Source organism: Candoia aspera, chromosome 5 (genome assembly GCF_035149785.1).
Source record: "Candoia aspera isolate rCanAsp1 chromosome 5, rCanAsp1.hap2, whole genome shotgun sequence".
In the NCBI taxonomy this organism is placed as follows: domain Eukaryota; kingdom Metazoa; phylum Chordata; class Lepidosauria; order Squamata; family Boidae; genus Candoia; species Candoia aspera.
In genome coordinates, this window is record NC_086157.1 from 106,080,211 (window position 1) to 106,093,644 (window position 13,434).

General features: G+C 40.9%; 1 protein-coding gene across 1 annotated transcript in view; it reads right to left on the minus strand.

The window, feature by feature from the left end:
• The window catches only part of ME3 (malic enzyme 3), a 110,058-nt gene that overhangs the window by 41,521 nt on the left and 55,103 nt on the right, over nt 1-13,434 (minus strand). Inside the window, exons 3-4 of the mRNA XM_063305898.1 lie at nt 7,776-7,909; nt 5,339-5,488 (exon numbers count right to left, since the gene is read on the minus strand). Of these exons, the coding sequence (XP_063161968.1) occupies nt 5,339-5,488; nt 7,776-7,909 (284 nt within the window). The remainder of the gene's footprint in view (nt 1-5,338; nt 5,489-7,775; nt 7,910-13,434) is intronic.

Consider the following 13,434-nt stretch of genomic DNA (forward strand, 5'->3'; position numbering starts at 1 on the left):
ACCGCCATCACCCATGGATGCCCGTCTGTGTACTGCTCCCCCCCTGAGGAGAAGAAAATACTTAGAAGTTGGGGGCAGTGAAGAAAAGGAATATGAAGAATGGAGCCTTCCTCTTGAGGAAGCACCTACTCCCTGCCTTATGAACTGATATAAGATGCAGGACTTCCTAGACCATAATAAGTAGTCTGATGATTCTGAGTAACAACAGCAACAAAAATAATAATACTGTTTTGCAACACTGAATGGTGATTGGATGATGATGATGATGATGATGATAGGAAGGGAGAGAGGGAGGGAAGTTGCCTTGCTGCAAAACACAACACCAGATAATGAATTTTGATGATGATGATGATGATGATGATGATGATAATAATAATGCTGCTGCTGCTGCTGATGTCTTACTGTAAAGCATACCAGTCTCTAGAATCATCTAATTTGCCTTCCAGTCAGCGGGCACTTTGTGACTAGACCCAGCCACCAAAGCAGCCATTTTGTGAGAGCAAGGATCTCAAAATTCCCAGTGTGCCTTCCCCAAAAAGATTGTCTACCCCTATTCTAGAAAGAAAGGACAAGGGTTCCCACTCCCCCCAGTAGCTTTTTGCCTCATCTCCTGCTTCAGGGGGCGACTGAAAAGCCAGACTCAACTGTTGTAATTGACGATTTGAAATGAGCATATCCTTTTCTGATTTGGTTTTTTTCTCAGAACTGGTGGCTATCAAATACAACCTTTGGGTTCGTTTTAAGAACAGAGAAAGGAAATCAAAAGGCTGGAACTAACCATCTTCATTGGCAAAACATTCTAAGCTGGGTTTAAAGCTTTTGTTAGTTTGTTTTCTGGACTAAATGGCTGTTGCAGAAAGAAACACGCCATTTTTAAGACAGTAAATGGGATTTTGTGTTTATGTGAAAGACAGCCAAAACTTCTTTTCCCCATTTCTTTAATTTCCCCTCATAAAACAGCTTCTCCTCTCTGGGCAAGCTGTTTTCTGTACATTCTGGCCATTGAAATAATAATTTATCTCAAGAAACCGGAGAAATTTCTGCCAAAATCGATACCTTCCTGTTCCAATTTCTCCTCTTATTATTTCAGCTTAGCAAAAATAGTGTAAAACCAGGCTGAATTGCCACAGAGTAACATTTCCAAAGAGCTAGCAATTTTCAGATCTGGCTCCGTTTCCATTTTCTCTCCATTTCTCTCTCTCTCTCTCACGCTCAAAAGAAACACCAATGAGTTCACGTACCATTCTCACATTTGCAGTTTCCACACAAACCTGGCAATTTATTAATTGGATACCAATTGACTCCTTTTTTTTATTATATAATTTTTATTAAAGAAATTTTTAAAAGGATAAAAACAACAACAATTTTGAAAAAAAAAGTATGGAAAGTAAAGGAAAGTAGTAAGTTAAAAAAGGTACAAAGAAAGAAATAGAGAAGAGAAAGGAAGGGAAGGGAAGGTTATAAAGAAGTGGCTTCTGATCTTAACAGCAGTTAAAAGTACATTTATATTTTACCCTCTCTCTTTGAGGTACCAATTGACTCCTTTTGATCCCCATCAACTGTTTGCTTTTTTGCTAAGATGCACAAGTCTCTTCTACTTCTTGGGTATGAAGGAGATCTGTATGGCCCCTCCCTTGCCTGCCTTAGACAATATTAAAAAACCTGCTTCCCCACCCCGTCCAGCCCTGGGATGAGGTGTTTTGGGTGCATCCCCTTCTAGTTGCAAATGATGTTGAAATATGTGGTTGTTATGGTTCCCTTCATATGCCAGTAGTGTTTTTATGTTATGTGGTGTGTTGTTTTATGCCAAATGTTGTTTCTAATCTTGTGAAGTCATCCAGTTGTTCTGAAGTTGGGTGGCCTAGAAATTTGACAACCAACCAACCAACAAACCCATCTGCACCATCTTGATCTCACAGAGGAAAGGCAGGATCTAAATCTAAGTAATAAATAAGTAAAGCCAAGCCAGATAACAGCCTTGGGGTGAGGAGTTGGGTTTGCTAAATGCCTGCCAATCTTCTCAGTCTTCCATCCCTTCTCTCCTTCCACCTTGCTCTCACAACCTATTAATTTCCCCTTTCTTTTGCCTAGAAAAGTCCACTAGGCAACAACTTTGATTTAGGTTTTTTTTTTTGAGTGAGAAGAGATGCAAGAAGAGAAATAGCAGGACCTTCACCTTCCCTTGTGCTCTGAAGAAAGGGTCCAGAAAGAGAGGAGAAAGAAATAGGCAGCAGAGGCAAGAGATGGGGAAAGAAAAGAGGAGGTATCAAAGAGATGCAAGATAAATCTTCAAGGAGAGACTGAGCAAACTAGGAATGTTTGGTCATGAGAAGGAGGGGGTGTCACAGAGAAGATCAAAACCAGTTCTCTATCATCCCAAAGTACAGAAGAATGGTCTTAAATTACAAAAAGGAGATTCCTGTTGAACATCAAGAAAAACTTCCTAATGGCAAGAGTAGTTTACACAGAGTTGTGGCTGGCTCCCATTCATTGGAGGTGAAGTGTAGGCTAAGTAGCCACCCATTGTGGATTTTTTTAAAATTTAGATGCTTGTGCTGAGCAGATGGTTGGACTTGATGGCCTCAGTAGCTCCATCCAACTCCATCCAAAGTTCCACGATTAGTCTTTTCAGAGAAGTGTGTTGTGCCCTCTGACCTGCCAAGGGAGTGCTGATAGTAATGGAAGAAAAACTAAGGTGCATATAATTTATTAATACTGAAGGAAATGTTCCAGAAAAGCTTGTGGCTAGTTATACCAAAGAGGTCATCATTAAAGAGCCCTCTATCCTTGCCTCAGCTCATATGGGTGTAAGTTGAAGGCCAGAGCTGATGTTCTTCATTTCTGAAACTTATTTCAATTCACAATAAGGCCTTCATGCAGACCTCTTTTTAAAAAATGGTAATTTCCACAGGTTTCATTAAAGCAGTTTTCCTGAACTGGATCTAGACATCTTGGGACTGACTTCTCAGCCCACATGGACAATGGGATTTCTGATGATCACAGTTCTGGCATATCCAGAGAGAAACTCTGGAAGACCAGCTGTAGTCCTGCTTATATGTGGTGTGAAAGTCAATGTACCATGGTACCTAAGGGCCTTTCCTCACTAACAAATGAATCAGGGACTCCGCTCCTGAGTTTGTCCAAAAGCAATGTTAGCATGAAACCTGCTTTCTCTAAGGATGACAAGCTATCTCACTCATCAGCTAGGGATGGAGACAACATCATGGGGAAACAGCAGAAAAATGAGCCTGACAAGGCATGTTTAGGCTGGTTGCATGTAAGTGGGGCTGTCCCCAAGTTGCTGTACAGTTTTTTTCTGAAGATAATGAACTGCTTTAGGACCATACATGCCAACTTCTTTTTCTGAAGATAATGAACTGCTTTAGGACCATACATGCCAACTTCTTTTTCTGAAGATAATGAACTGCTTTAGGACCATACATGCCAACTTCTATTCCTTAGCCAGAAAGATAAGAAGTTTTTCTTTCAAGGAAGCAGAGAAGCTCAGGAGAAGGATGCACCCAATCCCACAACATCTGATTTATTAACTGTGGTAAACAGGGTTGAGAGATTATTGCTTACCAACTCAATCTGACTGGACAAGATCTTTTCCAAAGAGAAAAAGAAATGCTCTATGCAAACAAGAATGTTATTCCTCATGTGATATTCATCACTTTTAATAATGGTAAAACATGAACTTTCCAAGGGGTGGGGGTTAGGAGAGAGAAAGAGAAAATTGAAAAAATATGCACTGCAATACAGCTTCAAAGAGAGTTGGGACTATTCTGTAACCATTTACAGAGCATTTGCAAAGGTTTGCATCCTTTGTGAATTAGAAAATCAAACGCAATTTGAAACCTTCTCATTTAAGGCCTGGGATGGAACCAGGGCTCGCTTCCCATTTGATGGCCAAAAGAAAAACTTTCTGTGAAAGGGCAGGTGGGATACACAAACAGGTTTTCCTGGCAGGCAGAGAAAATCAGTTTTGTTTCACCATCCCCAGGAAGATTTTGTGCCAGCTTTATCCCCAGCGGCATCCGAAAAGGGGAAGACCACCTGCAATGGAGTGAGATAGCAAACGGGGAATGTAAATAGACCATACAACCATGCCCTGATTCAGACAAAGGAGATGGCTAACTTATCTAGGTGAAAATTGGATGCCCTACCAATTCTCTATCAGAAAGAATGCTTTATAACTGAAATCAGGGATGCAAAAACAGAGCAATCCTGAGGAGGAGGAGGAGGAGGGGGGGGGGTTTGAAGTAAAAAATAGCTGGGGTGGAGGAGGATTGGCTAGATCTTCTCCGCTTACTTTTATTTGTTCCGAGGGATTTTAGTGGCACAGTTTTTCATACGTTAAAAAAATATGGGAATGAAAGCAGGAAGTCCTTCAAAAGCAAATCTCAACAGTCATACTTTTAATGCCCCCTGTTGAAAAACAGTCTCTGATACAATGATTGAGGTCCAAGCTCCTGACAGGACTAGCAACTTTGTACAGCCCATTCTGCACACACATGTCCTCTGGGGGGCACTTTCTGTGGATTCACAGTTGTGCTTGACTCAGTCACCGGTTTGGCTTTCTCTGTGTTATGAAATACAGGTAGTCCTCGCTTAATAACTATTTGTTTAGCGACCGTCTGTAGTTACAACAATGCTGAAAAAACCTTTTCCTCACACTTACTAGTGTTGCAGCATCCCCATGGTCATGTGATCACAATTCGGGTGCATTTACAATGGTTGCAACGTCCCGTGGTCACGCAATTGCCATCTTCAATCTTCTCAGCTGGCTTCCGATAAGCAAAATCAATAGGGAACCAAGTGATTTGCTTAATGACCATGGGGTTCGCTTAACAACCATGTGATTCGCTTAATGACCATCACAAAAACAGCTGTAAAATCAGCTGTTGGATTAACTTAATGACTGCATCACTTAACAACCTAAATTCTGGTCCCAATTGTGGTTGTTAAGCAAGGGCTACCTGTAATTAACTGAAAGGAAATGCATTTTACCATAGACTGAAACTTTAAAGCTCTGACTTCTCTAAGGCCATTTGACTATTCCTGCTAATGGAGTCCTCAGCTGTCCCATCTTAAAGGTCCTTGGTTAGTTTGATCTGCTTGGGGTTTTTCTTTGGCTATTTTTTGCTTTACTGCGTCCTGACTCTGGCCAAATCTGGATGTTTGCCACCCAGATGCCAACAAATCTCCTATCAACAATCTGCAGGTGGAATAATTTTTGGTTTTGTGGCTCAATAAGAAAGGGAACATTTAATGCCAAGGGAAGTTTTAAGTGAGAAGCAGCCAGCGGGAGGGAGGGAAAATAATTCTATCTACTCACCGAGGCCGTCTGAAAGCTAGGCCGTACAACTGGCAAGCCAACCCAACAGTAGGAGTATACACTATTGGCATGAATCTTTCTATGTCAGATGTGAGTACCCGGTAAAACAGTTTCTCGTTCCTGTCCTGCAGAGTCATAAGGATAATATACCTGAAAAAGGACAGAAGAAAAGGAAGGGATTAGAAGGGTAGTTGGCACAAGCACAGGCAAGTCATCCAGTCCTCTGAAAGATCTGAAAAAGCTTCCGTCAGGTCAACAAGAGTTTCTCATAGCTTTTATTAAGCGGGCCGATTAGGGATGGGTGGTAGGAATCTGTGGCAATCCAACCATTCAGATCCAAAGCAATTGTAATTAAGGCATGATTTTTTTTTAATCCATTCAATCATGTCCGATTCTCAGAGACTGCCTAGACAAGTCCCTGCAGTTTTCTTGGCAAGGTTTTTCAGAAGTGGCTTGCCATTGCCTCCTTCCTAGGGCTGAGAGAGACCTACTGGCCCAAGGTCACCCAGCTGGCTTTGTGCCTAAGACTAGAACTCACAATCTCCCGGTTTCTAGCCTGGTGCCTTAACCACTACACCAAATTGGCTCTCGGCATGAATAACTGTTGTTAAATACAATGGGATCAGGAAGGGTTGAAGTTGGTGCATTGGTCCTAGCTGTGCAATGTATTTGTCATCACAGCTAACTTCAGATTCATACGGATGGATGTCAAGGAGCACCATGCTCCCAAATGACAAATTTGCTCTTTCTGGGGAACTACAATCCTATCCAGTGCAGTTGTTGATGAAGATTCTCAGTCATCCAGGTAGAATTGTCTGTAGGTTGGATTTCTTTCTTTTTGGCTGAAATGTTTCTCTGAAACTGAAGAAGCTGCTTGCACAAGCAGCAAAATGTTTCAACCAAAAAGAAAGAAATCCAGTTGCCATGACTCAACCTACAGACGTCCAGCACAGTTTCACGTCAATCCCCAAATCCATCTTTTTTCTTACAAACAGCACCTCTGTCTCTCCTCTAGATTTTAGCATGTTCTTTTTCATTTAGCCAGTTACTGAGATTAGGCAGTGAGTCCGTGAACACTTCAAGTGTTCAAAATTTCAAGAATCAAAGGAACTTTTGAGTCAAGAGTTAAAAGCCAGGGAGCAGTAGACCTGGATGTAATCACTGATGCTATCTTACTCCAGAGCTCCAAAAGACTTCACCCTGAGGTTTCATGTAGATGTTAAACAACATAGGAACACCAACAGTAAAAGTGCTGAACAGTAGTTCCCCCAGAATCATCTTCTGGGCATATTCCAGCAGGACCAGAATTACTGCAAAAATTGCTTCTAAAGCCAAAAGACACTGAAGTATATCAAAGTCAATAATACTGAAAGCTGCTGAGATACACAAGATTGCTATCAAGGTCACATTCCTCCCATCCAGCTTTTGGAGTGGATCATCCACCAGCATGACAAAGCAAAATCAGTACTATATCCCAGATGAAATCCTGATTGACATGAGTCCAGAAAATCAGTTCCATCAAGATGTACCTGGACCTGCAAAGTTACCAGTTTCTCAGACACCATACCAAGGATGGAATATTTGAGAGCAACCTATAATTATAAAGATATTCCAGGTGAAGGCAGGGCTTTTCCACTAAAAGTGAAGGGAAGCATCCAGTACATAAGGGAGCAATGATCACCTCCTTGATTTTTAAATTATTGCCACTGATTTTAATAAATTTACTTAAAGTAGGATTAAAGCTGGATTTCATCCTAACACTTTAGGCTAAGATTCACAGTGGATAGCTCCTATCTTCTCCTCAGTATGCAGAAAAGAAGATTAAAGTACACAAAACAGTAACTATGGAGGAATAAATGGTGCAAAACAAGAGACATCATTATTTTGTATTGGTATTGGTCAACATTTTGTGGTAGACTTGGTATTTTTTCCAGGTTGTTTTGAGGGGCCGGGCATGGAGGACCGGTATGTTCCTCCTCTTACAAATGGTGAAGGGATGCTACTTCATTAAAAAAAAGTCCTGCAGTCCTTTAAAAAGTTTGACATTATCTGTCACTTTTACAACATGGAAGAGAATTAAAGGTTAAAGAAGAGACTGCAAGAAGTCGTATAATAATAATAGTGCAAGGAGGTCCTTATCTGTGTGGGAAAATGTCTGAACACAGTGGGGTTAAGATGGGGTCAGTTTACTATTTCTGTTGGATAGATATATTAATAGGAGCTGGAAACAAAGATAGCATAGAAATTATGAGACTGATCTGGTAACAGCTAGCCTCCTATTACAAAATGCATGGCGAGATGCCAGCTGATTGGCAGTTTCTACACAACCAGAAAAGGCAGCCAATGAGAGCGATCCAAAGCATCAAAATCCAAGTTTCTTGGCATTTAGATGCAACCATAAGCTCTGTGCAGACTTCCCCAGCATACTTCTGCTCACTTGTCTAGATCATTGGATTTGGTCTCGTAGCTTTTGAGGACTCGGAGAACTTGGACATCTGGGCTCAAGAAACAAGGTGGAAGAAGACCATGTATTCCCAGCTGGAGCCTCTCTTCGAGGGTAAAGGCCATACCCTAGGACGGAAGACAGGATGGGTGTGTTAAAACAATAGAAGAGAACCACTCTCTTGAAAGAAATAAGTATTATTATCTTTCTAACTTGGTAGACCCTTCCAAAGAAAGATACGTTGTAAAGAACAGTAGCTTCTTGAGAGCAATTGATCTCACCTTCCAATTTCACTCTAAACTTAGTTGTGTAGGAAGTCAGTTTAAAGGAGAGTAGCTGAACACAAACCAACAGTGAGTTCTGTGGTTACTATTCTCTAGATAATTTACAGTCTAGGATGATGTGACTTTGAAACCCAGCAAGCTGGAGTAGCAAATATACAGCACAGAATGTATAAGTGCTGGCAGAAAAATATCTTATACCAATTAGGTCTAGGCCTCTCTGTAAAACCCAGTGCTTCTTCTACAATAAATTTAGATTGTTAAAAAGTGATTTGGTGATTGATTCTAAGTCAGTGCAATTTTAAATGCCTTTAATCCAAAACTGTGCTCTTTGTGGCAGGCAATGTGATTTTCAAGTTCATAAGAAATGGAGCACCCTGGTGGATCTTGCCAAGAGATCACCTTGTCTATTATTCTCTTTCCAACAATACTCAGTGAGATGCTTCTGGAAACACTAAAAATTAAGAGCCATTCACAGATTCACCATCCACGTATTGATCCAGTCCTTGATTTAAAAGGCTAAAAGTGTCATCACTAAACAACTGATTGTGGGCAAGTTATGATGGTGAAGGGAACTGTGCAGTAATCTGGATTCAGAGATCTGGGAAAGGGGATCTGGAGTGCACACAGGCACTAACCTAGCACCTTTTTGGCGTCTCTTTAAACCAAATGTACCTATTTTGTGCACCAGGAACTATCTATCTATCTATCTATCTATCTATCTATCTATCTATCTATCTATCTATCTATCTATCTATCTATACACTTATACACTTATACATTTATTTATTTATTCATTCATTCATTCATTCATTCATTCATTCATTCATTCATTCATTCATTCATTCACCGCCCATCTCCCCCTCATGGGGGACTCTGGGCAGTTTACAACAGAATGCAGTTAAAACTTAAAACCATTTCAGTACTATGCGACCCCAGGAAAAGATATAGTTTCTGTAAGAGGTGCCAACATCCACCACGTGAACACTCCAAAGCATCTTTTCTCCTTTTCTTACCACTAGAGCTGCACAGCAATAGCGGTAATAAAATCAGAAGCAAGATTGGGAAAATATACAGCACATACTGTGGTTCTAAGCTAATAGCGAAGATTTTTAAAAAAAACACCATTGAAAATAATCCCACCATGTTTTCAAGGAACAGAACTGAAAGCCAATACTGAATAAAAATATTTTTGTCCAACTCACCCCAATATATCTCCATATGCTATTTAAGATAGCTGAATTTGTTTGTTGTTATGTGGAAGCCATGAGTCATGCCTCCTCCCTTGGCGACTCTTCAAATGGGAAGTTTTAAATAATGTGCGTGTTTCATTTTTTGCTTCTCCCAATTGCAATAACTTAAATGAAAACAATGTTATTTTTGGCATGAGTGTCCCCCAACCCACTCTGTTCAGTCACTGCCATAGCATGCACTGGCTCTGAGAAAGACTTTGTGCAACTGAAATTTGCCAGGAAAGCTATTTCCTTCTTCCAGTGACAGGAAAATGCAAATAGTTACTGAAGATGACAGATTTTTGCCAAATGTAGCAAAAGGTGAGCCAGAACTGCAGAGTAGAATCATTAACATTGATTTAAAAAAGGTCTTCAAATATATGCAGCATTTGATAAGTCAGCCAAAAAGCACAAGGTAAGGAGAGTTTCCGTGCCTTCTGGCATTCTCTCCAATTCCTTGATAATACCTCTGCTCTGACTCACACAATCAGGAAAGAAGAGGGACAGGGATTTGGGATGGAAGGCTCTGAGCTCTGTCCAACTGCGTCTCCTATAGGGATTCATTTGGGGGAATTTTTTTCTTCTGCAGATCCTGGCCATTTTCAGACTCAATCATTCTTCTGCCAATATCTCCCCTCAACACCAGTTTTGTTCCTGTTCTGTTTAGTTTTTGGAGTGATCCCTCGGCAGATAAACAGACAGAGTCCCAAGCCTCTTGAGATAAGTTCTTTCCAACATTCCAATGGCTTGGAAAGAATAACAAGGTAGGGAAAGCGTGCAGAACGTGGCTCCTAGGATTGCTTCCAACCCATTTTCCAACAGCTGCATAGGTATGACTTTCTCTTGGCGGACGATAAGTCTGCTGTATCAGATATCAGCAAGTGATTCACTCTAATGTCTAATGATGTTAGCCCTTCCAGGTAAACCAGACAGGAAACATGACTAGATGAGCTAATTCTACTTTATTGTAGGGCTACATTAACCGAATCTTGCAAGTCTGAAAGTACAAATCTCCTGCCCTCCGTATTTATCGCTTGTGTGGTCAGGGCGGGTCTTTCCTAAGTTTCTTCTTTAGACGGTTACCCTCTCTCAGAATCCCTTTCGTTTCATCTGATCATTCCCTGGGCAGCATCTCTTCCCTCTGTTCCCCAAGGTCGCCCTCACATTTCATCACAAATGCAGACACCCCCGTAGCATCACCCACACACTTTCATCACTCTTTGAGAAGTTATACTGGTTGGTACTGGAACCAAAGGATATGGTCCAGGACTTTAACGGAAATGGTAAACTTATGGCTGGTCTGTCCATAATGGTACCCAGTGAAGCAGCAGAATACCAGAAATCATAGAGAACCGTTACAGAAGGCGTTGGTAGAGAAGAATTCTCATATTTGTTGGTGACTAGGGGAGGCAACAGGAGATCTGAAAGAACCTTATTCACCATCCTTCAACTATAGGACCACGGACTAGCTAGCTGCTTTTCTGCAAGCCAGTTTGCAATCACATCCTTGCACAGTCCCACTCAGACAAACATTTCTGGATCTCAAATAAAAATCTTCTAGCCTTGTTGCTTGAGATTTCTTAATCAGCAGTGATTATTTTTCCCTATTAGTTATTTTTTACTAAATTCTAGGATGAGAAAATTCTAGATGCTGCATCCAAATTGCCTGCTAATGCCAAAGGAAACACTCCCCTTTTCGGGGGAGATGGGCGGTGATGGAAATTTGAAATATAAATAAATAAATATAAATAAATGGACATGACTAGCCATAAGGCATCCGTTTTCCTGTGATTATTTCCTGATGAAGCTTTTTGAGTCCTGCAGATTGGGATGTGAAGTGTTTGTGCGTCAGAGAGAAGGGAGGCCAAGCCTGCAGGATGCACTTTGCTCCTTTTTGACCTTGTGATCCAAATGCCAACTTTAGATCATGGCATTCATTCAAATATTGATAAAGCCTACTTCACTGCCAATTTCCAATACCCAGGTTGGAAAGAATACAGCATGGAGATGCCAACAATGGGATGGAAAGAATGAGAAATAATTCCAAGGTTCTTTGGCTCCATAGTATTCAGAGACAGTCAACACATGGTCGCTCCTTGGTTATTCTTTCTCACGGTCATCCAAAGTGCCCAGAAGCTGTGTTCACCCAATACTTTTAAGCCAATCAGCGGCTGGATGTGTACAACATGTTCAATTTGGCTAATGTTAACTTTGGATAGTCTGGGGTGTGTGGCTTAACCTCTTCCTGAAAATTTAGTCTATGGTTCAATGATTTGTGCAAACCTAGAAATTAATTAATTCAGTAACCAAATTAAGCAATTGCACAAACGCAGCCCCTGTCTGCCAGATTTTCAGGACCCACCTCCTCAAACAGTGCAGACCTCTCCTGTGTTTGGTTATTTGTTTGTTAGTTTGCTTACTACAAGTGCTTTTATGCCACTTCAATTATTCAAATCTAAGTGGTTTACAAATCAGAGAATTCTCAATGCAATAGCTGGTAAACAAATAAAAAAACCCCATATATATTACTAACCATATCTTACTCAAAATCCTCATAAAACATGATTATCCTTCCCCAGCACATCCTCCACTCAATTCTCAGCCCTCAAAGGCTCTTTGAAAAAGCCACGTTTTTAAAAGCTTTCTGCATATCAGGAGGGCATCAATCTTATTTAAGGTGGTATTTGCCTGGCTGGAAGGAGACCAAGAATAGCAAGTCATACAAAGACGCAAGGGACTGCTTTATCTTGGGGGGAGACAGGCTTGCTGTATCAAAGAGGAACAAATGATTCAGTTCTCTCTTATTCAGATAGCAGAATCCCCTGCCTCTGGTAGGAGGAGATTTGAAGCCTGAAGATCAGAATGGTATTTGAGGCAAAGATGATGCAAAGATATAGATCCCTTTCGGAGGTGCTTGGAATTCAAAATGTTAGGATATTTATTTTAAAAAGACAGTTCATCAGACTTTTCTAGTGGGGTCAGACACGAAGCATGGTGAAAGAACGACTCATAAGCCATCTTGGCTGTATTAGCCAGAGCTGAGATGAGAGTTTTTTGGAAGAAACGATGTCTCTGAGCATGCCAGGTTACAGCACAGAGCTCCGACATGCCTTCTAAGATAAGATAAATCTCTAGGAGGGAAACACGCCTCTGAGGCTGCTCGAGGTAAACACTCTGCCCAAAGCTGTCCTACTCTCACTATCTCTGCATGCATATTTCCTAATGACACCTCTCAATCAAACTCAGAAAAAGACAAAAAGGATTCTTGCACAAGCATGCACAGGCATGTGCACACCCACCCACCCACACACTCTGGGAGGGAGGGGGAGGGGGGGAGAAAGAGGAAGGAAGGAAGGAAGGAAGGAAGGAGCATGTGCAGAAATGTAAGTGCTGCTTCTCCTAACTCCATGGCTTTGTTCATATAAATGTCCTGTGAACCAACCAGAGTCATTCCGAGTCAGGCAGCATCAAATCAAATTGAACAAAGCAAACAAACAAATAAATATGGGGAGGGGGGGATGTTAGAATTGGCATTGGATAAAAATTCCTTCTATTCTCATTGTTAATTTCCTCCTGCTTTATTCCATGCTACTTCTTAGTCCTGCCTGATATAACACCTGATTGGTCTTTATCTCTAAAGTCACACTGAAGCATTCCTTTGAAACACACACACACACACACACCGTCTCCTTCACACTAATTTTAAACAGTTACATGGTGCACCATTCTTTTTAAGGCAGTGTTTCTTAATTTTTTTTCCTCTCAGGATCCCTTCCCACTTTTAAAAATTATGGAAGGCCTCAAAAGAGCTTTTCTTTGTATGGATTATATTTATCAATATTTACTGTATTAAATATTAAAATTAATGCATTTGCTGTTGCTACTGCTTCTCGCAATTGTTTGATGAGATTTTAATATTGTATTATTTTTCAGCATAGGCTGGCAAATAATTTTGATTTTGCAGACCCCTGAGAGAGTCTTGGGGGACGCCCAGGGGCCCTAGGGCCACACTTCAAGAAATACTGTTTTAAGGGATAGTTTGAAGCTCTCTGAAACATGTATATGGGCTGTTCACTCCCAGGTTTTTGGTCCCTAAGACTACAAAGGATTGTTGTTGTTGTTTTATAGTTAATGGGCCTG